Raw genomic sequence first — 27,980 nt, 5'->3', positions numbered from 1 at the left:
CAGGTCTTGTGCAGATACCAACAGGTTTTCTTCCAGAATGTTCCTGTATTTGGCTGCATCCTTCTTCCCGTCAATTTTAACCATCTTCCCTGTCCCTGCTGAAGAAAAGCAGGCCCAAACCATGATGCTGCCACCACCATGTTTGACAGTGGGGATGGTGTGTTCAGGGTGATGAGCTGTGTTGCTTTTAAGCCAAACATATCGTTTTGCATTGTGGCCAAAAAGTTCAATTTTGGTTTCATCTGACCAGAGCACCTTCTTCCACATGTTTGGTGTGTCTCCCAGGTGGCTTGTGGCAAACTTTAAACGAGACTTTTTATGGATATCTTTGAGAAATGGCTTTCTTCTTGCCACTCTTCCATAAAGGCCAGATTTGTGCAGTGTACGACTGATTGTTGTCCTATGGACAGACTCTCCCACCTCAGCTGTAGATCTCTGCAGTTCATCCAGAGTGATCATGGGCCTCTTGGCTGCATCTCTGATCAGTTTTCTCCTTGTTTGAGAAGAAAGTTTGGAAGGACGGCCGGGTCTTGGGAGATTTGCAGTGGTCTGATGCTCCTTCCATTTCAATATGATGGCTTGCACAGTGCTCCTTGAGACGTTTAAAGCTTGGGAAATCTTTTTCTATCCAAATCCGCTTTAAACTTCTCCACAACAGTATCTCGGACCTGCCTGGTGTGTTCCTTGGTTTTCATAATGCTCTCTGCACTTTAAACAGAACCCTGAGACTATCACAGAGCAGGTGCATTTATACGGAGACTTGATTACACACAGGTGGATTCTATTTATCATCATCGGTCATTTAGGACAACAGTGGATCATTCAGAGATCCTCACTGAACTTCTGGAGTGAGTTTGCTGCACTGAAAGTAAAGGGGCCGAATAATATTGCACGCCCCACTTTTCAGTTTTTTATTTGTTAAAAAAGTTTAAATTATCCAATAAATGTTGTTCCACTTCACGATTGTGTCCCACTTGTTGTTGATTCTTGACAAAAACATTAAATTTCATATCTTTATGTTTGAAGCCTGAAATCTGGCGAAAGGTTGCAAGATTCAAGGGGGCCGAATACTTTTGCAAGGCACTGTATGTTGTGTTGTGTCACCTGTAAAAACACCAGGGTATGGCTATTTGTCCAATCAATGAGTGCGCCTTTCGTCCAAGTGATGCTACTTGGAAAGTTCAGTTGGCGCATTGTGAATGCTGAAACTTTTCAACAAGTCATTTACAAGTGTTGTTGCGAGGTAGCTCTCCAACCTGCCCCTAGTCCTCTTGGTCTAATGTGAAAGCGCACTTAGTTTTTATATAAATACTAGGGTTGGGAATCTCTGGCATGAAGCCGATTCGATATGTATCTAGATACACAGGTTACGATTCGATTAAAAAACGATACATTTTTATGGCCGAGTGATTCGATATGATTCGATACAGTTTAAGAACGATACGGTTTGATACAGAGTGAAAATGATACGGTAGTTAACATTTGCTGTGTGTGTTCGTACATATAAAAAAAGACCACATTTCTAATAGCAAAATTAAACAACAAATTTCATACCAATGTTATGTTTTATTTTTTTATGAAAAAAAAAAATTAAGGCTTACTATATGACCGTCATTTTGTTGGATGGGATTGATAATAAAACTCCAGTGACAGACAACAATAAAGTGCAGTAATTCAATTACTGCATTTCCTGGTGTTTTTAACACAAGAGGTAAGTAATTTAAGTGCAAACTTTCAACGTAAACATCTTACAAACAAAAAATATTAATTATATGCAGCAGCTCTAGAAAAAAAGAATTAAACCTGCAATGTTATTATAGATAAATAATAAATTATGCTTTACCACTGGTATAATTGGGGGAATGAAAATATGGCATTTTAGACAGACAGGTCAATAATCATTACTTTAACCTTATACAGAGCAAAGTCTTTCACTTATGCCTGTGTTTCCAGAGGGTCGTGCTGCCCTTTCCGCCATTGTAGTGGGTTATTTTTCAGGGTTAAAAACTCTCTCGAAAACGATCTCTGTACCGCTCTACACTTCACACTAGCCCTGTCCCGTGCGAACAGATCTGGCTGCCTTCCTCACGTCAAAGTCCGACTTTTGTTTTCCTGGGTGCGTTGAAAATCAATCGCTGGACATCGCTGGCGTCGGTGCTCAAACTGTCCATTGTTTTAGCTTGTTGCTTCGTTGCCCCTACTAGTTTCGTTTTGGGCTGTGAAGAAAACGCTACGGAACGTGCGTTACAGTGGTTTTGTTAGCTCTCGCGTTGACATGACGCCTGTGACGATCGGGTAATGAGGGCGACTAGTAGCGGTTCTGCCGAAATGCATGGAAAGCTGAGGCAACCACGACCGTGAGTTGTGCTTGTCCATATTATATCATGCGTGTGGTGTCAATCTAAGTGCGCTGTGTGGTGAATGACACAAGCGCAGCATGTGAAGTAAAAGCTAAATTATTATCCCATTAAGCAATGCATTGAACGAGGCATTAGAAGCCGATTCTTGTGCTCGCGATAGCCGAATTCTATCTCTACTATCGGTTCATTGAATATTTAATGGCTAATTACTGTCGAATGGTAACTTTACTATCGATTCAGCTGTATCTCTCACCTGTAAAACCGGATATCCGGTCGAATCGGTTTATTGTTCTTAAGCTTAATAAATACGCGTCTGATAACGAGCCAACTTCAGCATAAGCCTTAGAGTGCCGGTGACAGCATAAAAAAAAAATCTTAAATAACATTATTATGTGAATTAGAATCGTATTTTGAGAAGACTGGACTATATACAACAATTTGGCAAAGCGCTGATGACAAGAAATTAGTCTTTTAATCTGCCATTTAGCCCCGCCTGCCGTTATAGCACTCTAGCATCCCCAGCTGGATGATGATGTTGGAAGGGTAACAATTTCATCTGATTTAGAATTCAGCCCATTGAGGGGGAAGATTGAGAATGAGGAAAATGCGATCTAAGTATTTTCCCCCAATTGCTAAATAAATGGTATGGTCATGACAAATAACAGTCTTGTGCTAATTGGAATATGAAATATTCAAAATGCATTTATTCAGTACGACAGGGCAAAATTACTGCATAAGGGTCAAAACTTCCGACTTCTTCCTCTCCCAAGCTGTATTTTACGCCATTGGACTTAGTCAGAGTTTTGTCATTTCCCTGCCCCAGCTTCGGAGACTGAGGAAAGAGCGTAAATAAAACAGGAGGCGTGAAAGCTAGCCGACATGCTAACCCGAACTGAGCGGCTTTTCCAAGTCTTCTTCTCGCCTTTCAAAAACGAAAAATTACACAAAACTACCCCGATTCATGTCACACACGGCGGCTGAGTTTATTGTCTTCACCGATCGGCCAGCCCCCGGCGGCGAGCAAGGTACGGCTCATCATTCTGCTGCAACCTAGGCGGGCAGGCAGTGCTAGCCACCGGGGAGAGAAGGGGAAACGCGGAAAATGTAAACAAACAGGAGGTGTGACATCTAGCCGACATGGTAACCCAAACCGAGCAGCTTTTCCAAGTCTTATTCTTGCCTTTAGAAAAGGAAAAATCACACATAATTACCCCGATTCATGTTACACACGGCAGCGGGGATGATTGTCTTCACCGATCGGCCAGCCCCCAGCGGCATGCAAGTTACAGCTCCTTGTTTGGCTGCGGCTCTGGGGAGCAGGCATAGAGGGGTACACGGGAATGAACGCCGAAAATAGTGCATTCTCTGTGGACAAACTGGCCGACGTCAGAGCGGCGGGCTGCCCGAGCCCAAGCTGAGGACAGAGGTCTATTGGCGAGCACACGAAGAGGACCGAGGGAGTGGATGTGACCATGGTGTGTGACAAGACCCCGGTCCTCAGCTGAGTGGCCTTCTCGGTGGACAGGGAGCATTGTCACCCACAAAAGGCAATATACCTCCATATTAAAACGTGTGCCATGATCCCAGTATTTGACATAGTACAAAATACGTAGTTTACTCACTTCCTCGTCAGTCCAATGGTTGTTGGACTTGTTTCAGCCATTCTCCGTGGTGAATGGGAGCTTTTTGAAACCCAAAAGGCTCACACGCCTCTCCCTGGTGCAGCTACAAAAGCCTGCAGCCCATTGGGCTGGCGTGATGCCAAAAATAAACAAATTAATTCGCAAAATCAGCTGAATCCACAGTCCATGTGCATGCTATGTCGTAATGGCTGTATTGTGTATCCTTCCTCAAACCAGGAATAACTAATGGCGCGAAATTTAAAAAATTGAATAAATTGATCGCTTCCACACACATCCAAGCGGTCCATTTCCTTCTGGAGCATAAAATACCGGTTGAAATACGAAATAAATGTGCTTTTTGCCATCATAGGCACTTTAACATTTAATTCTAACTTGATGTGAACCTATGTCATGCCTTTACTTATCTGATTTTGCCATTGTATTTTCTCCTTCACAAGTCTCAAAACATACTGCTCTAGTCTATTTTGTGCCATATCATCTGGAAATATGATATGAGAGTAAAATTCCTTGATCGTTCTCAAGGTCATGTCAACATACTCCATTGCGATTTAGTGTTCAGAGAAGGCTTCCTCGTATAATCTGTGGACCTGATCATCATTGCTATTCTTTACTGACGATGAGTTTCTTGGCATCATGAGCTGTTTCACACAATTAGCTTATTTCTGGTCACTTTCAAGAAGTAAAGGTCTTGAGTTCATGCTAGAAAACGGGCACAGAAATGTTGGCGGGTGTACATGACAAGTGTCGAGTTGATCATTTATGTGATTGTAACTGATTGTTACTGAGTTTACATACAAAGCCCTCTGTTAATGAATGAAATCGAACCAATGAAAACTAAACACTGCTTTGAAATTTCAGTTCTGCTGGTTCAACTGAGCTGGTGTTGAATGAGTTAAAATAAGATTTTGAATAGATGTCCACTGTAGTGACCACTTAAAAACACAATGATGGTTTGTTTCTCCACGTCGGCGTAATGGTTTTAAAGATGATAATTAACGGCGACGAGTTGGCCACGAGTGGATACAATCGCAGCTTCCGGCTAAAACGTGCTCTTCAATTCGATCCCATCTCGGGATTAAGAGCGTTGGGATATCAGCAGTGGCGCAGATGATGGGACAGACAAATGCATTACATGCAGCTTTGGCAGAGAGGCGTTTCAAACTGGCAAGCAGCGATAAGGCTGATTCGCGTTTAAAGATTGCCGTCTGATCACTGGTTTGTGCATTCATGTAGCCTTTTCATCTCTTCTACGGTCGGATCTTGACTTCTGAGTTAAATTTGAACTCCTAACTCAATATGCTCCTATCTCAAATAGGGAGTCGTCACAATGTAGAAGCTGAAATTAAACTGAAGTTTTGGCGCATCAACAAAACAATGGCCGCGCAACTCATAACAAGTCTATCCTTTCATGGTAGTTGGATTAGATTACAATAAATACACAGCATGATTTGTATTTTCATGTGTTTATTAACCCTTAGGGCAGTGCTTCTCAATTATTTTCTGTTACGCCCCCCCCAAGGAAGACGTAAATGTTTCGCGCCCCCCCCCAACTCTCTGCCGCCACTGTAAATAGTATCATTCGTCTATATTACTATTATAAGTACGCCTCAGCCTAACATTGTGTCCTTTTTTTTCTATTAAAGAAAAAAAGTAACATAGATCAACTTATAATAAAGTATAACTTTTTTAACATTGTGTTGCTTGTAACAGAAAAGACTTAACGCGCATCAATTTGCCTGAAGTTAAAAAAAAAAAAAAAAAAAGTCACATCCAAACTGTAAAAATACACTCAAGGTACATTTTTGACCATTTGATACTGAAAAAGAAAATGTAATAAAATCAGTAAATAATAAATTCAAATTGATTAGAAACATTTACTCTTCAGGACAACATGCCAAAAAATTTGACCGAAAAAAACCCAAAACTGAATAGAAGGGGGGGGGGTCTTTGGACAGAAGGAAAGTTTTTATTTTCGCTGATTCACCACAGTGCTCACTGGTTTACTGATATAACACTGACAAAGCGGGCCGATTGTGACAATTGGCAATATTCGGCACATTTTCGCTGAAAATACAATCAAGCGGCTTATCAATGAGATTGAGGTCTAATGTCTTTAAGTGGCGTCTTAACTGATTTGGCTTCTCCGCTATAATCATTTTTAGACTCAGTAAACAGTGGTCTTTCCTCATTTCCCACTATATTAAAAGTCAAAGGCAAACGGCCCGAAAAAAGCACATTCTCGGCGGCCGAGGGAGAACCGTAGGTGAGGGCGGTGGTCGTGACGATCCCAAGCCGAAAACGGCACTTCTCGGCCGGACACGTGAGAACCGAAGAAGACAGTGGGTCGCTGCGTGAGTCCAGCTCTGCATGAGTCTCTTCCGTGTGCTCTTGCTTACTTCAAAAATACTGCACGCACTTTGAAAATGAGAGCGCCACTGCCACCCACGGAGTGGATGTGCAAGTACACTTTATTCTATCTAGTACGGCAAAAAAAAAAAAAAAAAAAAGCATGTTCCCCGAGGTCACTCGCGCCCCCCCTGGCATCGCTCTGCGCCCCCCTGGGGGGGCGCGCCCCACCATTTGAGAAGTACTGCCTTAGGGGGACAGTGGTAACTACAGTTGACAGCTATTCAAAAGTTGACACTTCACTTAGGACCTTATAACCCTTTGTAGAGCAAGTGACTATTTTTGATAGTCAAATTGAGAAAGTTAATAAAAAATACAGTGGCACCTCTACTTATGAATGTCTCTACTTAAGGAATTTTCAGGTTAACCCTTTAACACCGAACGTGTCGGCAGTGACGCGATTACGCATGTCGTCTTTGAAGCTTCGTCACGCTGTAATTACGTCACCCACGTGCCGCTGGTTGGTCTCATTTGAAAGTACGGAAGTTGATGTCCACACCAGTTTTTATTTGAAGTCAATCGACCAAGAAAAACGGGAGATAATGTCATTTGAGTTTTATAGTTTTATTGCACTCATAAATATGCATTAAAATGTTGCATCGACCATGTATCTATCTCCATATTTCCATCATTTCTTGTCCTTTTTCAAAACCGAAAGCAGCACAAAAGACTACATATCCCAACAGCCGTTGTGATGTCAAGAAGGACGAACCGAATGTGGACATTTTTTTTATAAATTTCCGAGCGAGGCGCCAACTAAGGAAAAGGAGACATGCGAGGCAAGTAACGGCCGGTTGGTTTGAGCGAGCGACTTTGAAACGTGCAGAATGAAACTAAAACTAAATTTAGCGCAAGCTAATGCATTATTTCATTAACTCAAGGAAGAAGATGAGCCGTGTTTGTCGTTGTTTTCCTGGGATGAGTTGGCGTCTCGGCAAGTAGAAGTGACAGGCTGACAGCAGCGAGCAAAGTCCGCAAACGGCTGTGTGACGTTGTGTGTGACGCAGCTCCCTGACCTGTTCATGCAGAAGCTTTATTGAGTTCGCAAAAAAAAAAATTTTTTTTAACTTTATTGGGTCGTATGCCAGAAAATTTTGAATTGAACTGAACTACTTGGCAATATTTTTGAAAATGCTTTTTTTCAATGTTATATATATTTTTACTTCACTATAATCTTTTCAATTTTTATAAAGATGAGTGTTCGAGAAGCTTGATTGCATGTACGTATATACTTTAGATAAGGTGATGGGTATAATACCTAAATTCACAAAGAGATATCCTCCAAATCCTTTTTGTGTTAGATGATATATATATATATTTTTTCCCTCACTATTTTGCACTGTATCTAACCCGTTATAACCATAGTATGTGTAAAGGCCAAAAACGCCTATGACCATACTTGCTGTTTGTGTTGAATTGTCAAACATAAAACTATTCAATCTTATTTTTTTCTATTGAATGTTTATCCTAACAAGTAGAATAAATATTATCAAGCTTCAAAACGGTTGGTCGAGCATGTTTGGTTGTCAATGGGACATCAACATTACAAATTTTGAAAAAATATTTTGGGATTTTTTTGTCTTTTTGGGTCCACAATGTGGATTATAATTGGTCAGTGAAGAAAACAACAGTTTGGACATGAAGTTCAAGGTGTCCTTAAAAAAGGGACCCAACTTGGCCATTGTGAACAATTTTTTCTTTGAAATATAAAGGCAACATCAAATGCATGCAAATTCGGCCAAAATAGGCTTAGGTGTTAAAGGGTTAAGACACGCCTCAACGTGAAAATATTGCCTCTTGTTACGAAAGAATATACAGGATACAAAAGGCAAAAATACAGTATGGGCTGCCACTCCCAGCTCCCAGCTCCCAAAATTAACTGAACGTGACATACTTCTAGATGCTCTGCCACTGGCTATTGCCTAGCATCTTTCTGGTATCCTTGGCTAAGAGGGACCACTACTGTATGTGTATGTCCGTATCCCAGCGTCCTCTTCATTTGCCCTTCATATTCCGACAGCTTTACGTGAGTGTATTAACTGTTGTTGTTTTGTTTTGTTTTTACATCATGCAAAACTCTCGTCATTTACATGAAAAACGCATCTCTTTTAATGGAATTTTCATATTATGAAACTACTTCCAGAACCAATTAATTTTGTAAGTAGAGGTACCATGTTATATGATAAAACGACACATTATAACAATAAATAAATAATAATAATAAAAAAAGAAATACATACCGTAATTTTCAGACTATAGGCCACTACTTTTTTCCCTCATTTTTAATCCTGCGGCATATAGTGTGGCTTACTTGTTGAGTTATTTGGGTTACTAGGTCACACTTTATTTGACAGCGACATAATAAGACTGTTATAATTATGACATGACACTTTCATGGGCATTAATGACATTATGAATTATATCACTAACTCCATTGATGTCCAGCCCGGATCTTTTACATCCATTCAAAAGTGAGATAATTTGCCGGATGACACAAAATGGCATCTGTCACAAGTATTCATTTATGCTCATGGCAGTGTCATGTCATAATTGTGATCTTATGACAGTCCTATGGCGCCACTGTCAAACAAAGTGTTACCAAATACCATAACTAGCAACTAATGAAACAACTGGAACAGTAACTGAAGAAATAATTAGTACAGAATATAAATTTTGATTGTTATTTACATCTGTAGCGCTGCAATGCATGTTAGGAGGCATGTTGGACGACAACAGGGTTTACAGCAGGTGGTAGCAGAGGTTGACTTGTCTCCGCCAAGGGAGCAGTGATGGCCAAATGAAGCTTTGCAGCTAATTGGTTCAAAGCTTCATGGTGGTTCATTTGATCTTATAACAGTCTTATGATGCCGCTGTCAAATATAGTGTTACCGGTTAATATTTTTTGGTGTTAATATCCCATAATACAGTGAGGACAACAGCGGCTTATGGTCCAGTGTGGCTTATCAATGAACAAATGCCATTTTCGTGTCAAATTTGGCAGGTGGCGGCTTATAGTCAGGCGTGCATTATAGTTTGAAAATTACGGTAATTTTGTGTATGATGCAAATTACTTTAAATAAAAAGCAGTGAGGCTGCGTGGGTCCGAATATGACTAATTGGTACAATAGGCATGAAGAGGTTAAGACCTTTAACCCTTTAAAGGGCAAGTGACTTTTTGGTACTTATATAAATCTTAAATATTAGCTACTGTTAATATACAGTACATGCTTCATTTTTAATGGTGTACCGCACGCATGCTATTTTTAGACCGTGACGTCGCATCGTAAAGCAGAAGTAAAACGGAAGTAGGACATTATAGACCCGCCCTCGCATAGAAACAATGTTATTTGTGCTACTTTTCTCCGGTAATCTTTCAAAAACGAACATGCCGATCACACATTGCTTTTTTTAACTTGTAGAAACGACTCTAGATATTACTACATATGAAGGACGTTTTCTTCATACATTTTCTGAAACCAAAAACCCGGGAATGTGAAGACTGAATCAACTTGTGCGGACTTTAACACCAGCTCGGTGAATCCATTCACACTTCATATGCAGTAAACATTTTGTTGGGTTGGCAAGGTCTTTCAGAGGACAAAGAGGTAAGCCATTTTTATATTTTGAACTTATTTTTTAGCATGACGTTGTGCCGTACTGCTTCTGTCCGACAATGAATGACCTGAAAAGAATTACAATGGTATCTGACTGCCACTGTTACATTTTCTGTTGTAAAAACAACAACTTTAGTAAGGGGGAAGTGTAAATAGATTATAGAATTAAGATTTGTTATTAACGAAAAAATTAAAAGTGTTCGTTGGCTGTCACTGCGTAGCATTTCCAATTGCTACACAAAATATAAATTCCCCCACGAACGGTCAGAGACGTAGGATAACCAGAGGATATAATATATAGGAAAGATGGGGCTTGTGGTAAAGGATAGCTTGTTGAAACAGGAGAATGTCATTGTCAGTCACGTGAGAAAAAGGTGTCGATAAAAAAGCTAAGGCTATGCTAAAGTCGGCTCGTTTTTTTCGTCTTTTTCGCCCCTCGACACTCAAGCCATCTCTTTATCTAAACATTTTTATGTACTTCCCCATCTTTGCAAGTGAATTTGGCTCCAGGGACATCATTTTCGGAGAGAATTGGTAGGTTTAGCTTTGTAAACATCTCCTTCGTACACGATTTCGATTCCATTGCACAGCATGTCACATGAGTGACACAACAAAACACTGCTATGATGTGTGCTAACAACACATACAGTAAGAAAATTGTGAATTTATGACGGAAACTATAGCCAATATTCATCTCGTTCTCGTCAGACGAAAACCGACATCCATCTCGTTGTTTTAGTCTCCCAAGACACACTTTTACCTCGTCATCGTCACAATGAAATTCTTTGTTTACGAAATATTTTCATTATCGTCATAGTTGACGAAAGCAAGTTATTAATATACATTATATTTTTATACTATGAAAAACAATTATAAATGATAAAATGTCAACAACTACATTGAATAATTAAAAATAAATCTGGCGGAAAACACAGACAAGACTGTAAAAACAGTTTCTGCTCTTGCAGTCCTCTTTAAGATACACTGCTGTTTTTTAAGCCGAAAGAACTGTTGTGTTTGATAAAACAATATTTCTATATGCGGCCATAGCAGATTCATGCCGCATTAAGCCCCCGAACTATTTTTAATTTGTCCCTTTTACCCTGAAAACCCCAACCGCTTTTGTTTTAACCCAGCCATAAAAAGAAGGAAAGCAATTATATTTATTAATCAAAATTTCTGTCAGTTTTAGCTTAGAATCATTAATTGGTGTCTAATATGGTGTCTAAAAAAAAAAAAAAAAAAAAAAAAACGACTCTAAAATATGTTTCACTTGCATATTTTTAACTTTTAAACAAATTACATCACAATGAGGAAAATGGTGTCTGTAGAAATGTCACGGATATCTACCTCATAACTATCGATTGTATTTTTTTGTTACTGTCGCATTTTCCCCAATATGTTATATGATAAATAATCGATCCAAACAAAGAATTAAAAAAAAAAAAAGTTTAAAAGGGTAACTATATGAAAAAGAACATCTCGGCCACTCCTCGCCTCCAGTTAGGGTTTTGCTGTTTTTTTTGTAAATGACCTCGTGTTCAAATTTTTCTTCCCCCAGAAAATAGAGATTTTAAGCTTTCCAATGATGTATCACACATGCTTACAGGACAATTTTGAAATTTGGTCAAATTGGGGGTCTCAGAGCGGAACTTCAAGTCACCTGAGTGTTTTCCGCCATATACATTGATTACAGCCCCAAGTAATACTAAAGTTCGTTTACCCTTCCAATCAAATTGTATTGGAGGTCTAGTAGCCAACGGTAGCCAGTGGGTTAAATGAGTGTCTTGTAAGGCTTTAAATAACCATAATTAATGTATGAAAGTTATTTTCCTCTTTCTGTTTAACATGGAATGGAATACTCCGAACCAGAATGGTCAACTTGTTGGCTCACTTTGCTGTGCCTATTCATGTTACATAAGACCCCCCACCCCTCGCCTCTCAGCCCACTTCTTTTATTTTGTCCAAATCGCGCACACGGAAAGCACAGCATGGCAGGCGTCCAGAGAGGCTCGGCGCCTTTCAAAGAGTTCTTTGCTCGCCGTCCTTTTGATGGCGGCCAGCCGGCACAAATGTTGTCCTTTGATATGAATTTGTCCTCATTCTCCACACTGCGAGGAAACCTCAGCAGCCCGCAGGCTAGCGCACACGTGTCTCCAAAATGGATTTCGGCGATGCGGTCGCAACCACGGATGTACGTACACACAACGAGCGCAGAAAACAGAAAAGCTGCCTTCTGTTGACCACTGCTCCCTTGTTTTTTGCTTTATATTGCTGCGTGTTTAAATATATTTACAATGTGTTATAATTAGTGTTGCACCCACATTTTTTTTTTTTCTTTTAATTTTCACGTTAGTAGTCTTAGTCAAGGGTGAAAGTGGGCCGGAATGGTCTGGTACCCTGTTCCGGTAAAAGATTTGGTGCCGGAATGGGACGGAACAGTGCTTCGATCCTGAAAACGTATTTGTCTTCGACTAATTTTGTTGACGAAAACTTAGACTAATTTAGTTTAGTTTTAGTCAAAGTTTGCTCAAAATGTTTTTGTCTGTAAAATGCAAGTCTTAGTGCTGAATAAATTAAGGTTTCCAACAGTTTTGAATGAACTTTGACACACATTTTGTAGCTTCTACAAAGACAACTGCAACTCGGTGATGTTATTACTCACCTACTAGGAAAATAGTACATTATTTTTAATTAATCATACCCACCTGGACGCCACTAACTGTATGGAAAAATAGTTGTCCGAGAATTTAAGCGAACACTCGCCGTTAGCTTTTGCCTAATGCTAACTTGAATTCTATGCAGTGTTGTTTTCGTCAAGTATGACAATAATATGTTAATAATAGGACTGTCAAACGATTAAAATTTTTAATCGAGTTAATCACAGCTTAAAAATTAATTAATCATAATTAATCGCAATTCAAACCATCTATAAAATATGCCATATTTTTCTGTAAATTTTTGTTGGAATGGAAAGATAAGAAACAAGACGGATATATACATTCAACGTACTGTACATAAATACTGTATTTGTTTATCATAACAATAAATCAACAAGATGGCATTAACATTAACATTCTGTTAAAGCAATCCATGGATAGAAAGACTTGTAGTTCTTAAAAGATAAATGTTAGTACAAGTTATAGAAATTTTATATTATGTTGTTTTTGTTTGAATAAAATTTGTAAAATTTTCAATCAAAAAATAAACTAGTAGCTCGCCATTGATGATGTCAATAATTACACAATTCTCATGGTGCTAAACCCATAAAATCAGACGCACCCAAGCGCCAGCAGAGGGCGACAAAACTCCAAAAAACACAAGTAACAAGTGCACATGACTCTGAGCTGTCATGTAAATCTGTTTGAGCGGGGCATGTGCGTTAATTGCGTCAAATATTTTAACGTGATTAATTAAAAAAAAGAAAATTACCGCCCGTTAACGCGATAATTTTGACAGCCCTAATTAATAAGTACATTATTAAATAGATAAAGACATGTTTCACAAAAGGCAAATCTGGAGCCTGGAGACACCAGTGAGTAAGCGTTTTTTTGTGTGTGTTTCGGGGGGGGGGGGGGGGGGGGGGGTTGTTGCAGCACTTCACATGAGTTACACGACAAAACACTGCTACGATGCGTACTAACTCCAAATGATAGGAGAATCTCACATATTGTGAATTTAGGGCTAAAATTATGAAAAGTTTTCATTTTGTTCTCGTCTCATCAGACGAAAACTGGCATTCGTCTCGTTATATTCTAATATCCCAAGCCACGTTTTTAGCTCGTCATTGTCATGAAAAAAATTATTCGTTGACGAAATGTTTTCGTTATTGTAATCGTTGACGAAAACAACACTGACTAGTACTACAATTTAATTTCCAGGGGCGCTTTCAATCTAGCACGGTTTGGTCTGTTTTAAATGGACCAGAGTTTTTTTGTCAGATGGTCCGCTTCATTTTGCAAATGTAAAAGTGCCCGAACACTTGTGCGGACCAAACAAACGGACTCCGATCCGCTCAAAATCGTGGGTCTCGGTCTGCTTTCAACGCATCCTGCTTCGTTCGTGAACGCAACCGGAGCTGGGTGGGCTTTTGCTACTTTATGTGCAGTGTTACAGCGTGGAGCTGTGATGCTCCAAACTGTGATGGTACACGCAGGGCATCCTTGGAAGCGAAAGTACAGCGTGCACGCAATTCAAAATCAACAATGGCAAGATGACAGACGAACCATGGCCAAATGTTGTTGTGTTGTGCTAAGCAGTTGCATTTGATACACATAATCAAGTTCTAATGCGACGGTTGTGTTTTGCATCCTGTTGCTGAACGTACCGTCTAAGAGTGACAGAAGCCGGAACAGGCGGAGCCTCTCCGGGTGGCTGTTTGAGTCTCTCTCTGCTGGAAGTGGCGGCAATTTGACAGTCCAAAAAGTCACCAAAGTGAGCGCTATCGATCGTGTGTGTAACACATTTGTCACACTGCTGTTACCATAGTTGTGGTATTACGGTAAAAGGAAACCTAAGTGATGAGTCGTGTGCACATGTGATGAGAAACACACTGAATAAAGAAGTGTTGTTCCACTCAAGTCTCGGCCTTAACTGATTGAGGAAGTACATAACAGCGCGCCTGTGTGATTGCGGTACCACGCGGTTCCCTTTCGTGGTTTAATTTTCCACGATGCATTTTTTATATACTCCAGTTCGTTCGAGTCGGGAGGGAGCGACGACTTGCTATGCTGTGCTGCATTAGTTGATTTATTTTATTTCATTTTTTTTTTACTTACATGCATAGAAACCTCATGCACAAAACAGTCAGTTGACCCCAAAAAAATGACACATACAGACGCCCGGTTATATTATCATTGCAAAATAGAAGACAAAAGAAAAGATTTTTTTTTTTTTTTTTTTTTTTTTTTATGCATCCAGTGCCTTGCCTCGGCCCCCTTGAATCTTGCAACCTTTCGCCAGATTTGAGGCTTCAAACATAAAGATATGAAATTTAATTTTTTTGTCAAGAATCAACAACAAGTGGGACACAATCGTGAAGTGGAACAACATTTATTGGATAATTTAAACTTTTTTAACAAATAAAAAACTGAAAAGTGGGGCATGCAATATTATTCGGCCCCTTTACTTTCAGTGCAGCAAACTCACTCCAGAAGTTCAGTGAGGATCTCTGAATGATCCACTGTTGTCCTAAATGACCGATGATGATAAATAGAATCCACCTGTGTGTAATCAAGTCTCCGTATAAATGAACCTGCTCTGTGATAGTCTCAGGGTTCTGCTTAAAATGCAGAGAGCATTATGAAAACCAAGAAACACACCAGGCAGGTCCGAGATACTGTTGTGGAGAAGTTTAAAGCCGGATTTGGATACAAAAAGATTTCCCAAGCTTTAAACATCTCAAGGAGCACTGTGCAAGCCATCATATTGAAATGGAAGGAGCATCAGACCACTGCAAATCTACCAAGACCCGGCCGTCCTTCCAAACTTTCTTCTCAAACAAGGAGAAAACTGATCAGAGATGCAGCCAAGAGGCCCATGATCACTCTGGATGAACTGCAGAGATCTACAGCTGAGGTGGGAGAGTCTGTCCATAGGACAACAATCAGTCGTACACTGCACAAATCTGGCCTTTATGGAAGAGTGGCAAGAAGAAAGCCATTTCTCAAAGATATCCATAAAAAGTCTCGTTTAAAGTTTGCCACAAGCCACCTGGGAGACACACCAAACATGTGGAAGAAGGTGCTCTGGTCAGATGAAACCAAAATTGAACTTTTTGGCCACAATGCAAAACGATATGTTTGGCGTAAAAGCAACACAGCTCATCACCCTGAACACACTATCCCCACTGTCAAACATGGTGGTGGCAGCATCATGGTTTGGGCCTGCTTTTCTTCAGCAGGCACAGGGAAGATGGTTAAAATTGACGGGAAGATGGATGCAGCCAAATACAGGAACATTCTGGAAGAAAACCTGTTGGTATCTGCACAAGACCTGAGACTGGGACGGAGATTTATCTTCCAACAGGAAAATGATCCAAAACATAAAGCCAAATCTACAATGGAATGGTTCAAAAATAAACGTATCCAGGTGTTAGAATGGCCAAGTCACGGTCCAGACCTGAATCCAATCGAGAATCTGTGGAAAGAGCTGAAGACTGCTGTTCACAAACACTCTCCATCCAACCTCACTGAGCTCGAGCTGTTTTGCAAGGAAGAATGGGCAAGAATGTCAGTCTCTCGATGTGCAAAACTGATAGAAACACACCCCAAGCGACTTGCAGCTGTAATTGGAGCAAAAGGTGGCGCTACAAAGTATTAACGCAAGGGGGCCGAATAATATTGCACGCCCCACTTTTCAGTTTTTTATTTGTTAAAATAGTTTAAATTATCCAATAAATTTTTTTCCACTTCAAGATTGTGTCCCACTTGTTGTTGATTCTTGACAAAAAATTAAAATTTTACATCTTTATGTTTGAAGCCTGAAATGTAGCGAAAGGTTGCAAGGTTCAAGGGGGCCGAATACTTTTGCAAGGCACTGTATGTATACAGTTTAACATCATAGCAGCACGCTGTGACACACCACACTCCCTTGCCTCCCAGGAGGGAGGTATTTCCTATTCTATTTGTCCAATCACTGAGTGCACCTTTCGTCCATGTCCTGCTAGTCGGAAAGTTCGGTTGGCGCAGTGTGAATGCTGAACCTATTCAACAACTCATTTGCATACGTTGCTGTTAGGTAAGGTCAAATGGCTCCTGGTCCTCTTGGTCTAGTGCAGTACTTCTCAAATGGTGGGGCGCGCCCCCCCAGGGGGGCGCAGAGCGATGCCAGGGATGGCGCAAGTGACCTCGGGGAACATGCTTTTTTTCTTTTTTTTTTTTTTTCTTTGCCGTACTAGAATAAAGTGTACTTGCACATCCACTCCGTGGGTGGCAGTGGCGCTCTCATTTTCAAAGTGCGTGCAGTATTTTTGAAGTAAGCAAGAGCACACGGAAGAGACTCATGCACAGCTGGAATCATGCAGCGACCCACTGTCTTCACAGGTGTAGGCGCACTATCCTATTCCCCTCACTATCCAACCACTCGCGGGGGCCGGCGCTTGTCAGTGACGTTCCTTATTCTCGCTATACCTGTAGGTGCACTATCCTATTCCCCTCACTATCCACTCGCGGGGGCCTGCGCTTGTCAGTGACGTTCCTTATTCTCGCTATATGAATATACAACTTTAGCATTTGTTAATAATACGCTGTGTGTGTAGTATCATCCATCAATTTTCCTTTTTAAATGAGCACTTTTAAGCGAACGCAAGAAGTAACAACGGGAACATTTTTAAACAGGCATTTCACAAGAGAGCATTTCGACTCTTCGGCCAATCACGGGAGAGCATTTCGACTCTTCGGCCAATCCTATAGCGAGAGCGAGTGGATAGTGAGGGGAAGAGGATAGTGAACCTACACCGGTTCTCACGTCTCCGGCCGAGAAGTGCCGTTTTCGGCTTGGGATCGTCACGACCACCGCCCTCACCTACGGTTCTCCCTCGGCCGCCGAGAATGCGCATTTTTTCGGGCCGTTTGCCTTTTGGCTTTGACTTTTAATATAGTGGGAAATGAGGAAAGACCACTGTTTACTGAGTCTAAAAATGATTATAGCGGAGAGTCTGAAGCCAAATCAGTTAAGACGCCACTTAAAGACATTAGACCTCAATCTAATTGATAAGCCGCTTGACTGTTTTTCAGCGAAAACGTGCCGAATATTGCCAATTGTCACAATCGTCCCGCTTTGTCAGTGTTATATCAGTAAACCAGTGAGCACTGTGGTGAATCAGCGAAAATAAAAACTTTCCTTCTGTACAAAGTCACCCCCCCCCCCCCCCCTTCTATTCAGTTTTGTTTTTTTCGGCCAAATTTTTTGGCATGTTGTCCTGAAGAGTAAATGTTTCTAATCATTTGGATGTGACTTTTTTTTTTTTTTTTTTTTTTTTACTTCAGGCAAATTGATGCGTGTTGTCTTTTCTGTTACAAGCAAAACAATGTTAATAAAGTTATACTTTATTATAAGTTGATCTATGTTACTTTTTTTCTTTAATAGAAAAAAAAAGGACACAATGTTAGGCTGAGGCGTACTTATAATAGTAATATTATAGACAAATGATACTATATACAGTGGCGGCAGAGAGTTGGGGGGGCGCGAAACATTTACGTCTTCCTTGGGGGGGGGCATAACAGAAAATAATTGAGAAGCACTGGTCTAGTGTGAAAGCGCCCCAAAAGGCAGTTGCAAAATATTGACCTGTGAGTTTGCAATTGGGCCCTGGGCTGTAAGTTTGAGACCGCTGTCTTATATGAATGTAATTACATATAAGAAAAAAACTATCATCAGAAACCGTTCATGAAAGGGTTGAAACTAGGGATGACCCGATCACATATTTTTGCACCCGAGTCCAAGTCACCTGATTTTGCGAATCTGCCAATACCGATCCCCCCCCCCCCCTTTTTTTTTTTAAACATGCTACTGTCCCACCGTTCCGCCTTCATAATGTGAATTATTCTTGAACAAGAATAACGTAGTAAAATGCTTGGGTAACACTTTACAATAAGGGTCCCTTAATTAACATTAGTTAATGCATTTTTAGACATTAACTCATGTTTAGGTAACATGACAGTAATTAATGTAATCCCTTATCTAACATTTATTAATATATTAATAAACATGAGTTAATGCATTAATGCATTAATTAATGCATTTTAAGACAATAATGTTTAAGTAACATTACAATAATTCATATAATCCCTTATTTTAACATTTAGTAATATATTAACATTAGTTAATGTATTGGTTAATGCATAACCAGACAGTAACTAATAGTTTGGTAAAATTAAAAAAATATATAGGTAAAATTTAAAAAATATATAGGCCTATATAGGGTTAGGGTTTGTTAACTTGAGCATTTATGATTTCTTAGTTAAGAGACACATGTGCAATAAGGGTCCAAAAAGCATTCAGTAATGGTTAGTAAAGGTTGAGGGGGGACTTAACCATTTATAATTTCTTAGTTAAGTGACACATATGCTACACTTTACAATAAGGGTCCAAAAAACATTCAGTAATGGTTAATTAAGGTTAAGTAATACTTATGAGGTACGTTCATGTGAAATAATACCATACCTAAGGTTAGAGTATACTATATAATTTCTATAATACACAACATTAATTCACATATACATTAGTGCATTAATAAATAGTTAATAATTTGTACTGGTACTAGTAAGTGATTATGTTACTTTAAAATGAGCAACATTGCTCCGTGAGTCTTTCGGTGCTGCTAACCTAACCTTAAGTATGGTATTATTTCACGTGAACGTACCTCATAAGTATTACTTAACCTTAATTTACCATTACTGTATGTTTTTTTGGACTCTTATTGTAAATTGTATCACATGTGTCCCTTAACTAAGAAATTATAAATGCCCTAACCCTATATAGGCCAACATATAAACCCACTGGCAGTGTATCAAATACTTGTTCTCCCCACTGTATATATATTTATTGTACCAAACCATTAGTTACTCTCTGGTTATACATTAACTAATGCATTAACTAATGCTTTAACTCATGTTAATTAAAATATTAATACATGTTAGATAAGCAATTACTGTGTATTAATTATTGTAATGTTACTTAAACATTAGTTATTGTCTAAAAATGCATTATCCTAATGTTAATTATGGGACCCTTATTGTAAAGTGTTACCAATGCTTTATTAGTTTTTTCTCAATTGCTTTAGTACGTTTCGCAGATCAGAATTGAAACTCTCAACACAGTTTGCACATTTCTCAAAACACGTCGCACAAGTAGCAAAACAACATGGATTACCTGCAAAGGCAAGTCCTTGTTTCATTGTGCAAACGAGACAAACTTTTTTTGTCATGCTCTAAGTATAACAGTTACTCTGGTGGAAAGCTCTGATGCTGAAGATGGTCGTGTGAGTTTTCATGAAAATTGCAAGTTACACCTTTGTGTGTGGGAGATTGATTGCAAGGGAATGAACAATATTCATTTTACACTTTTACTGTTTTTACAATGCCTTGACAGACCATGTCATTGTGATACAGAGAGCAAAAGACAACAGTGAGTATCAAAAAGAAAAAAAACATAAAAGCAAAATTAGAAATGTCAATGTCAATGGGAAGTATGGTGGAAGGAACTCCATTAAGATTCTGGGGTTGCAAACCATTCCCTGATTTTGTTGACGTGATGGAAACTTACATTGTCCCAAACTATTACAAATTTTGGTAGGTTAAAATAAGTTGTGTAAAATAAGTAACGGAAATGCTTAGAAATAAGCACAGACGTTGACATATTTTGACAAAATGTTAATCCGTTTTGCATGTAAAGACTCATGCAATGAGCTAATGACTAAATCTTGTGGGTGGTGAGACTATTCAATACCATTTCCACCGTCGTGACAGAAACATCAGAGAATTGTACAAATCATTTGCATGGATGTACGAAAACATCTGCAACTTGTTAAAAAAAAAATGAGAAAGTGATTTTTTTTAATGTGCACTAGTGATACAATGTTGTGAGGATTGAACAAGCAGTTTTGAGCATTTCAAGTCTGATCTGAGCAATGACGCGAGTAAATCCCGCGTCACTTGACACGGGAATTTCCCTGGATATGTGTGTGAAAAGGGCTACTGATTGACACATTCGGGCCTTTGATTGTAGGGCTACCCAACTTCTCTGGCAAGATCAAAGCTACACCCCTGTCAATCATCGTTAACTTTAAATGGCTAACTCCAGCGACTGCTGACCAAGAAAAGCAGCAGGAGGGAGAGTGAGAGGCTGTACGAGCATGAAGCAGAAAAACATATATATTTTTTCTTATTTAAAAATCCGATTCTGATCCTCTGACCAACGGTGCAATCGGTTCGATTTCTGATCACGTGATCGGATCAGGAGATCCCTAGTTGAAACGGTTTAAATGAAATGAACATTTATATTTTTTCGTACTATTATTTTGTTTCTTGTACCTGTGGGAACATTTGTTTTAACAAACAGTTCAAATATGAATTATTATTCATGGAATGTGTATCCCACGCCATGCACACAACCCTGTTACCATAACTATATTATATCATGGTGGAAGTAGAATGCAGTGAATCACATGATAACACTAGTTTTAACATATTTTTCACATTTTTTAAATAAAATAATTAGCCTTGATTGAATGTATCTCATTATTTCATGCAGCCCTGTTATGCATATGGTCGAATAAGACATTTTTTAAAAATATTATTTACATTAACAGCAGTGACAGTTAGCTAAACAGCTAACATTAGTACGGATTTGCAACCCCTGTTACTGTGATTATTCCAAATATTGTAAATATCAAATACATCATGTCATAAAATTAATTAATTATGCCTTTGCTAGGTAATTACCTATTATTTATGAACATGTAGCAAAAAAACAGAGACGGGAAGGCGTATTTTTCAAGAATTTTGAAGCCAAAATGTCCTCCAATTCTGGAAGAAAAACCACATTAAATGAGGCCTTCATGCATGTGCGTGTGTACATTTGCTACTTGCCACTGAGGTCTGCTGGAATCCAAGCAGGGCTCAGGTCAGAAGTTTGAAGCAGCACTTTCCAAGGAATGCAGCATGGATGTGTCAAATGAGTGGCTGTGCCTGTGCGCATGTGTAGCATTCCAGGCAGTGTTAGAGGTATGTGAATTACGTCTTACAGAGCAGGAATGTGAAGAATCTGCTGCCACGAGAAGACCACTTTTGTTTACTGACACAGTGCTGCCAAGGAGGTTGCGAGCGTGCATGTAGGTGCGTGTGTACGTCACATGACCTTGTCACTTCCTTGTAATAAAGCCTTCAGTTAGAATTACAGTGAAACTCTCAAGTAGAATACAATCCATTCACCCTTTTTATATGGATTTCAAAAAACATTTGCACGTATAATATTCCCGTTTTGTTTTTTCACTTTTTCAACTCACCATTCCAACTTCAAAACGTTCCAAAAATTTACTCTTTCGATTTTGCCCCTCCTGTTTACGGTTGCGGCACAACAAAAAAGCCCCGTTCATTTCCAATAGAAAAAAATCCCATTGAGATGCTGTGGCATAACCTAAAGACCATTAATGCCAGACATCCCAGGAATCATACTGAACCACGTAGTTTTGTCGAGATGATTGGGCCAAGATTAGTCCTGATTGATGTGCCAGACTGATCTGCAGCTACAGGAAGCATCTAGTTAAAGTTATTGCGGCCAGAGGGGGGGAGCACAAAATAATAAATGTGATAGTTCACTTACTTATTTTTTCCCGTTATGGCATTGTTTGCTTACTATCCTCATTAAAATATGAAGATCAATATAAATTTGGGTGGTTTTAGTTAGAGCAGATAATGTTTTTTTCATCTGTGTGATTTTGACAAAGATCAGCTCACATTTGATGGGTGTTTAATGCAGAAACGTGAGAAATTCCCAAAAAATTGTTTCCCCCTCTTCTTTCTTCACATCTTGACGTTCCTCTCTGTTGGGCCACACATTTTCATCCACATCACAACGGATGTCCTCTCTTGCTATACAGCGTGGAAAGAATATTCTTGAATGCCTTGTCCAGCTTCTGCTGTGATGTCACTGCATGCTGCTTTCATGGCATCCAGAAGAGTCGTCTGAGTGAGAGGCTGGCGATCATACACTTGCTATCTCCATGTGGAGAAAAATTTCTTCTTTGGGATTGAGGAATTGGGAGTATGATGGGAAGAACTCCATTACCATACTGTTGTGGGTTGCATGATTATGTTGGAGTGGTGGAAACCCACATTGTCCCGAATTTCACAAATTTTGGCAGCTTAAAATAAGTTACATAAAATAAGTCATGAAAATGCTTGGAAATAAGCACACACGTTGACATAGTCTGTCAACATGTTCATGCATTTTGCATGTAAAGACTTTTGCAATAATGTAATGACTAAATGTGGTTGTGAGACTATTCAATAAAGACCCATGATCATCCATTTTGACCATCATGACAGATGCAACTGATAATGTAGGAAACCGCAGAGAATTGTACAAAATAATTTGCATAGCTGCACAAAAACATCTGCAACTTGCTCAAAGAAATGAGAAACTGCTTTTTTGATGTGCACTGGAGATACGATGTTGTGAGGATTGAACAAGTAGTTTTGAGAATATCAAGTCCGAGCAGAGAAACCTACTAAAGCAACTGAGAAAAACTTTGAATACAGTGGGGCAAATAAGTATTTAGTCAACCACCAATCGTGCAAGTTCTCCTATTTGAAAAGATTAGCGAGGCCTGTAATTGTCAACATGGGTAAACCTCAACCATGAGAGACAGAATGTGGCGAAAAAACAGAAAATCACATTGTTTGATTTTTAAAGAATTTATTTCCAAATTAGAGTGGAAAATAAGTATTTGGTCACCTATAGGCATGTGCCGGTATGAGATTTTGACGGTACGATAACCGTAAGCAAAAATACCTCGGTTGCACGGTATCACGGTATTGCAATTATAGCTCCAAAATGTGTTATTTTGAGATGTATGAATTTAAAAAAAAAAATTTTTTTAACTTTTTTCCATTGAACAGGATTTTTTTTTTCAGAACATAGTTGCAAATTGGAATATGAATGTATTGTTCAAATAAATAAATTATCAATAAAAAAATATATATATATATATATATATATATATATATATTAAATGAAATTAAAATATAACGTAGACTATACCCACAGCCACAGCTCAAGTTGCTCAAGTTTAGAGAACAAAATAATTTCTATAAAAAAAAAGTAAAAACTCTTCTGATTAAAATTTTTAAAAATTTATACTGCATAATTTTTTTTGAGGATTGAAAAGCTCAAGTGAAGTTTCGCCATTTTCAGCCACTGTGTCAACTCTAGTCTACATGATGTAATGCCTTTGTGTTAGAAACAACAAAGAATTCAAAAGTTAATAAGTTAGTTAAAAATGTATAAGTTAGTTAAAATGTAAATATTGTTGTGGAAAGGTTTCATCTAAAACAAAAACAAAAAAATCATTGGGAGTGATCCTTGATCCAGCGAACGTGGATTTGTGCTTAGGGCAAGATCATCTTTCCTCAATTAACGATCTTTGATGCTATGCCCCCCCCCTTCATTCAAGCGAATCAAGCTTGTTTTCTCACTCTGCGGCTGTCACACTCGACGAAGTTGCTCTCCCAGCTAAGCCTAGGCTAACATTCGTCTTTTATAAGCTTTTAGTTAGTTTGTATATCGAATTTAAAAGGAAAATATGTGTTTTGTTTTTGGCAAACTTTTTCATAGTGCTAATCTGTTTAGCTACTCACACATGGAAAAATACAATTGTACGTTTTAAATGTATTCATTTTGTATATTCCACTTACCACGATTTGAGAGCTCAATAAATTGAAGAAAAGAACGCCTTATGTTTGGAGTATTTGTTTAGGGTTTGCTGGCTGTTTAGCCGATAGTCACTTTCACACACAGCAACAAACGGGAGGGGGTGAGCGCTTCCGCGCCATGCCACTTCTGGCTGCATTTTTGACACATGAAAAATGGCAAATACCGTACTACGGTGTGACGGAAAATTTTAGTGGTTTTGAAACCGCGACGTTTTCACACCACGGTAAACCGTGAAACCGGTAACCGGCACATGTCTAGTCACCTACAAACAAGCAAGATTTCTGGCTGCTGAAGAGATCTAATTTCTTTTAACGAGGTCTAACGAGGCTCCAATCGTTACCTGTATTAATCGCACCTGTTTTAACTCATTATCGGTATAAAAGATACCTGTCCACAATCACAGTCACACTCCAAACTCCACTATGGCAAAGACCAAAGAGCTGTCGAAGGACACCAGAGACAAAATTGTAGACCTGCACCAGGCTGGGAAGACTGAATCTGCAATAAAACGCTTGGTGTAAAGAAATCAATTGTGGGAGCAATTATTAGAAAATGGAAGACATACAAGACTACTTATTATCTCCCTCGATCTGGGGCTCCATGCAAGATCTCACCCCGTGGTGTCAAAATGATAACAAGAACGGTTGGCAAAAATCCCAGAACCACACGGGGGGACCTAGTAAATGACCTACAGAGAGCTGGGACCACAGTAACAAAGGCAGTAACACAATAAGTAACACAATGCGCTGCCAGGGACTCAAATCCTTCAGTGCCAGACGTGTCCCCTGCTGAAGCCAGTACACGTCCAGGCCCATCTGCAGTTTGCTAGAGAGCATTTGGATGATCCAGAAGAGGACTGGGAGAATGTGTTATGGTCAGCTGAAACCAAAATAGAACTTTTTGGTAGAAACACAGCTTCACGTGTTTAGAATACTAAGAATATTGAATGGCATCCGAAGAACACCATACCCACTGTGAAGCATGGGGGTGGAAACATCATGCTTTGGGGCATTTTTTCTGCAAAGGGACCAGGACGACTAATCTGTGTAATGGAAAGAATTAATGGGGCCATGTATCGAAAGATTTTGAGTGAAAATCAGACATGGCTGGGTCTTACAGCATGACAACGATCCCAAACACACAGCCAGGGCAACAGGAGTGGGTTCGTAAGAAGCATTTCAAGGTCCTGGAGTGGCCTAGCCAGTCTTCAGATCTCAACCCCATAGAAAATCTGTGGAGGGAGTTGAAAGTACGTGTTGCCCAACAACAGCCCCAAAACATTACTGCTCTAGAGGAGATGTACATGGAGGAATGGGCCGAAATACCAGCAACAGTGTGTGAAAAGTTTGTGAAGAGTTACAGAAAACGTTTGGTCTCAGTTATTCCCAACAAAGGGTACATAACAAAGTATTGAGATAAACTTTTGGTATTGACCAAATACTTATTTTCCACCATGATTTGCAAATAAATTCTTTAAAAATCAAACAATGTGATTTTCTGTTTTTTTTTTCCACATTCTGTCTCTCATGGTTGACGTTTACCTATGTTGGCAATTACAGGCCTCTCTAATATTTTCAAGTGGGAGAAGTTGCACAATTAGTGGTTGACTAAATACTTATTGGCCCCACTGTGGGTTCATATTTGTGAGAAATGTAGCCCTGACTCCCCCTTCACCCAATCTGTTTGGTTTGGTTTGATTAATGTCCAGTCCACAGCATGCAGGTTATGCCGTTATATCACCCCTGCCAATGTTGAGACCAAACCTACGCTCTTGACTTTATAACAATTATATTTCCATTGTGTTGTTTTTCATCAGATATGGGACATGAGCGACGACGAGAGCGTCTGAGGAACCAAAAATGTTGAGGTGGACAGCCCAAAACACTTCTTCCAGCAAGTTTCATAACCCCACATCCAAAGAAACTTTTAAAACTAATTTAACGTTGAATGTTGCATATCTGGTGTTTTGATTATGTCTTGGTAATGAATTGAAAGTACAGTATACCTAAAAAAATGTGTAAATCTTAATCAAAGTGTATGTTACTCACCATGATATTATTTTCATTTATCAACTTCACAATCATGTTTTAATACCTCAGTGTTGACTTAATCTCTCAGTTGATTGTGGTAGCATTGTGGCGTATCAGTGTGTATTGTTTATTAAATATTAAAGTCAAAATGTGTCGTTCCATTTATTTTGTGCATGATCATTCATAGATATCACCATCAGTTGACAAGACCGTTCCCACGACTTCCGTAGGGGGCCGACCCAGGCAGAACGTTGAGTTGGTTTTCACTGTGATAAACTCAAATATATGCTGCGTTCAATCGCCGGTTTTAGGTGGAAACAGGACGAAGGTCTTACTGCATACAACCAGGCAGGAGTGTCTCAAGAGTAATTTGGTGGAGGATTCCAGGTAATTAATATATTAAATAGCACCATGCATGCACTTTTGATACATGAAAAAAATAAATGGATACAATTTGTGTAACTTTGCCTTGAAATATTTACGTAAAATGAATGATAACTGGTGGTTTATTTGGTTTTAACCAAGAATCTAGACTGTTTTACGCTCATATCTATAGAAGTTTTTTTTATTTTACACATTTCATAGACTTCATAATGGTATTGACGGGTCAGATCGGTCATGCGCTGCGCCACGCCTTCAAGTAGGGGGCCGCCCACATCAAAAGGAGCTATTCACAAACTCACGCAGCAATCTAACGCGGGATTTCTGTTGAAAAGTACGAAAGCTGTACCGCATAAAAAGAGGAAGGATTGTCTCAGGAGTGTTTTGTTCGAGGATTCAAGGTAATTATTATATTTTTCGTACCATGTATGCATTTTTAATAATAATAATACATTTTATTTCTAGAGCGCTTTTCAAACACAAAGACGCTTCACAAGAGACATGGAATCACAGTACGATAAAAAGGTATTAAAAGGATAAAAAATTAAAAGCACAATAAAAAGAAGTAAAAATATGACAGCTAGAGGTTATGGTGGGTAAGAAAGAGTGAACAGGTGTGTTTTCAGTCTAGGTTTGAAAAGTGATAGAGTAGATATGCTGCGGAGATCAGGGGGTAGGGAGTTCCAGAGCTGGGGGGCGCAATGACTAAAAGCTCTGGAACCAAAGGTGGAGAGGCGGACACGGGGGCCGGAGGAATAGTGGTAGAGTGAAGTGAACGGGTTGGATTGTTTAGACGGAGAAGATCGCAAAGGTAGGGAGGGCCCAGGGCATGGAGTATTTTGAAGGTGATGATGAGGATTTTGTAATTGATTCTTTGTTTGACGGGAAGCCAGTGAAGTTGACGGAGGATGGGGGTAATGTGGTGTGTTGCAGGGGGTTCGTGTGATGAGGCGTGCTGCTGAGTTCTGGAGGAGCTGCAGTTTCTGGAGGGACTTGTTAGGGAGACCGAAGAGCAGTGAGTTGCAATACAATTTATATATATATACAGTGCTGCTCAAAAGTTTGTGAACCCCCTCAACATTTTGGAATTTTCTATTATTTCAACCTGAT

At 39.3% G+C, this 27,980-nt stretch overlaps 1 protein-coding gene across 2 annotated transcripts in view; it reads left to right on the top strand.

Moving 5' to 3' along the window:
• The window catches only part of atg7 (ATG7 autophagy related 7 homolog (S. cerevisiae)), a 155,101-nt gene extending 128,254 nt beyond the window's left edge, over positions 1-26,847 (top strand). The window contains exon 18 of one of the 2 annotated variants that reach the window (XM_057844854.1): positions 26,276-26,847. In XM_057844854.1, the coding sequence (XP_057700837.1) occupies positions 26,276-26,308 (33 nt within the window). In that variant the 3' untranslated portion in view covers positions 26,309-26,847. The remainder of the gene's footprint in view (positions 1-26,275) is intronic. The other variant, XM_057844855.1, reaches the window with a different exon arrangement.
• Positions 26,848-27,980: the final 1,133 nt, after the last annotated feature.

Source organism: Corythoichthys intestinalis, chromosome 9 (assembly GCF_030265065.1).
Source record: "Corythoichthys intestinalis isolate RoL2023-P3 chromosome 9, ASM3026506v1, whole genome shotgun sequence".
NCBI lineage: Eukaryota > Metazoa > Chordata > Actinopteri > Syngnathiformes > Syngnathidae > Corythoichthys > Corythoichthys intestinalis.
The sequence above is the reverse complement of the archived record's forward strand: the minus strand, read 5'-3'. Positions and strand labels throughout refer to the sequence as shown.